This window comes from Lathyrus oleraceus, chromosome 3 (genome assembly GCF_024323335.1).
Source record: "Lathyrus oleraceus cultivar Zhongwan6 chromosome 3, CAAS_Psat_ZW6_1.0, whole genome shotgun sequence".
NCBI classification, from domain to species: Eukaryota; Viridiplantae; Streptophyta; class Magnoliopsida; order Fabales; family Fabaceae; genus Lathyrus; species Lathyrus oleraceus.
Genome location: NC_066581.1, coordinates 403,308,532 through 403,311,325, shown reverse-complemented (window position 1 = coordinate 403,311,325; position 2,794 = coordinate 403,308,532). Strand labels below are relative to the sequence as shown.

At 31.5% G+C, this 2,794-nt stretch overlaps 1 protein-coding gene across 1 annotated transcript; it reads right to left on the bottom strand.

Annotated features, from left to right (window-relative positions):
• Nucleotides 1-510: 510 nt before the first annotated feature.
• Nucleotides 511-1,852, bottom strand: LOC127129335 (zinc finger protein ZAT9). The gene has a single exon (XM_051058550.1). The coding sequence runs from the start codon at nucleotides 1,637-1,639 to the stop codon at nucleotides 560-562; it is 1,080 nt and encodes a 359-aa protein (XP_050914507.1). The 5' UTR covers nucleotides 1,640-1,852; the 3' UTR covers nucleotides 511-559.
• Between the last annotated feature and the right edge of the window lie 942 nt (nucleotides 1,853-2,794).

Below are 2,794 nucleotides of genomic sequence, written 5' to 3'. Positions count from 1 at the left end.
GTTTGTCCTCCTAGAAAAAGTATGTCTATGTAAAAAATAATGAAACAAAAAGAAAAGGGAATATGCACTTTAAAAAAATAGATAAATAATTAAATTGATTAACAATTCATCTTGTAAACTCAACAAGTTATCAAGAACGATGTAGAATGTTGAAAAAGTTATCAAACTTGTAAAACGTCTTAGAGAAAAAATCATTATAAATTAAGAAGCATTAGAAACAACATTTTCTTTTCATGAACTGTATAATGCTCTGGGAAGTCAGAAGTAGAAGTTACATTTGTATATTAAAATAAAACAACAAATATGAAAATGACATTGGTGCACAACAGTTACTTTGTATTTGCTTGGAAGCTGTAACAGAATAACATAACAAAATTGGTTCCTCCATCAATCAATGACTATAATTTGTTACATATAATATTTCTTCAATAAAAATAATTGAAGAATTATTATTATTCTTATTATAATATTGTATAGAGTAACTATATAAGTATAATAAAATTTGCAGAACATTATTAAAAAAAAAAGAAAATTGTTAAAAAAAAACCATCCATGATGTCTAACGAGTTTTGACAAATTCAGCATCTGAAACAGCAGAATTCTCAATTTGACTAACCTCATCATCATCAATTGGTGCAGGAAGGTTAAGATCTATAACACTTTTTCCAACTTTTTTTGTACTAAAAATTGGAATTGTTGTTGATGTTGTTGATCCATGCATCACATGTGTTCTTTTGTGTCCACCAAGTGCTTGTCCGGAATTGAAAACTCGGAAACAAACCGGACATTCATGAACTTTCTTTTCGACAACATCGAATTCGGGCAATGATTCTTCTAATGTTGTGTTTGTTTTAATCTTCTTGTGACTCGCTCGGTGGCCGCCCAATGCTTGATATGATTTGAACACTTTGTTACATGTTTCGCATTTGTATTTTCCTTTGCGTACTTTATTATTACTCTTGCTCATTTTTATTAGCTCTTGAGATTCGTCAGACTCTTCTAAAGATCTTTCGTCTTCGTCATCTTCATCTTCTTCTTCGATCTCAGGATCGTCATTATCATCGTCTAGTTCTTCTTCCTCCTCCTCCTGGTATTGTTCATTTTGTCTATCCCATTTGTCTCTCGACAATTTCATTAGACAAAATGCAATATCTTCTTCTGTTGTATCAGAAACCGAACTACCCGGATCATGATCAACTACAGAAGAAGAATCATTTTTATTAAAAAACTTCACTTTCTTCAAACTAGATTCATCATAATACTTTTGATCAAAGTGACGGATTTTCCACACCCTTTTAGATCTTTTGCGAGTGGGATTGTTCTTCGACGATTCAGTTTCGCTTTCTATATCTTGAAGAATCACAGAGCTTGTATCCACCGGTGGAAAAGAGAATTCTTGATCTACAAGACGAATGCTTCTCTTTGGATTCTCTCTAAGACCATAATTAAGACCTTTTTCATCATCGTCATCATCGGATGAAGATGAAGCTGATTCAGCTTCAAAACTAAGTTGAATCATCCGTGACGAATCTTCTTGTTTTGTAACAAGAAGATTCATCATGTGAGATCTCATGTGACCCCCCAATGCTCTTCCATTGTTGAAGCTTCGGTAACAAAGTTTGCACTTGTATTTGTCCATAAACTGTGATGAAAGGAAGAAGAAAGAGAGGAAGAATAAAAGAGAGTTAAGTTTTGTTGTGATTTGGTTTTGTTTTGAGAGAGAGAAGAGAGAGTATAGGAACTATAAAAGGAGTAGGTGACAAGCATTCCTCTTCACTAAGGCCAAAAATAAATATAAAAAATAAACGTAAAAAAAACATAAAGAGTGAAACTTGAATGAATTTATTGATATTTAATTGAAGATGGACATGCAGGAAGTGAGAGAAGAACATGTAACATGCAAGGATTGATCGTTTCTGTATTTATTTTACACTCAATCTTTCTTCTTTTTATTGATTTTTTCAATATAAAGCCCTTTTTTTACTCCCCTAAGTACCTTATTTATTGTTATTAAAGTCTATTAATCACTTAAGCCTAACCATTTAATTTAATTTTGAATAATCAATGTTTTTTTGACACAATATAAACAATGTTTTAAAATTCAGAATAAATTGGATACTTTATATATGTTTTGAATTTTGATAAATAAGAACATTACTTTATCTTCTATAATTATAATAGATAAAGAGGGTAATTTTGTACATTAAAATATTATGGAGGATAATTTTGTAGTTTTAAAATGTTTTAAAGGTATTCCTTATAGAAATAATAGATATGGGAAGATCGAATGAACTTGAGTCTCGGGGTGGTGATATCAATCCTATGGATATTAGAGATAACATGTGCACCCCTTAAAACAAACTTGCACCCGTGGTGAATTCTATTTGCAACTTGTCAAAATCCCAAAGAATGTGACCTAAAGAATTTAATCATTGGATTTCTAAAATGAGGTCATAGCACATCAAAGATAGAACGATAAAATCAGTAGTGAAATAAACTTGTTGCAATTGCCATTTAAATCATCTACACATAAATGCAACTTTCAATTGATGTCTATCTCCACCCGTAACAGGAAAAGGAGAGATAGTTTCTAACTTCAATCCTATAGACTTAACAACTTCTAAATCCAATAAGTTGTGCGTACTACCAATATCAAGCAATATGTTAAGTATTTTCTTGTCTTGTAACCTAGCGACACACAAAGTTTGAAAACTCGCAATATCTGTTAGAGCTTAGGGAGATAATTGAGGGGTTTCAAATCCTAAAGGGATTCGGTTACAGTGATGCATGGCTC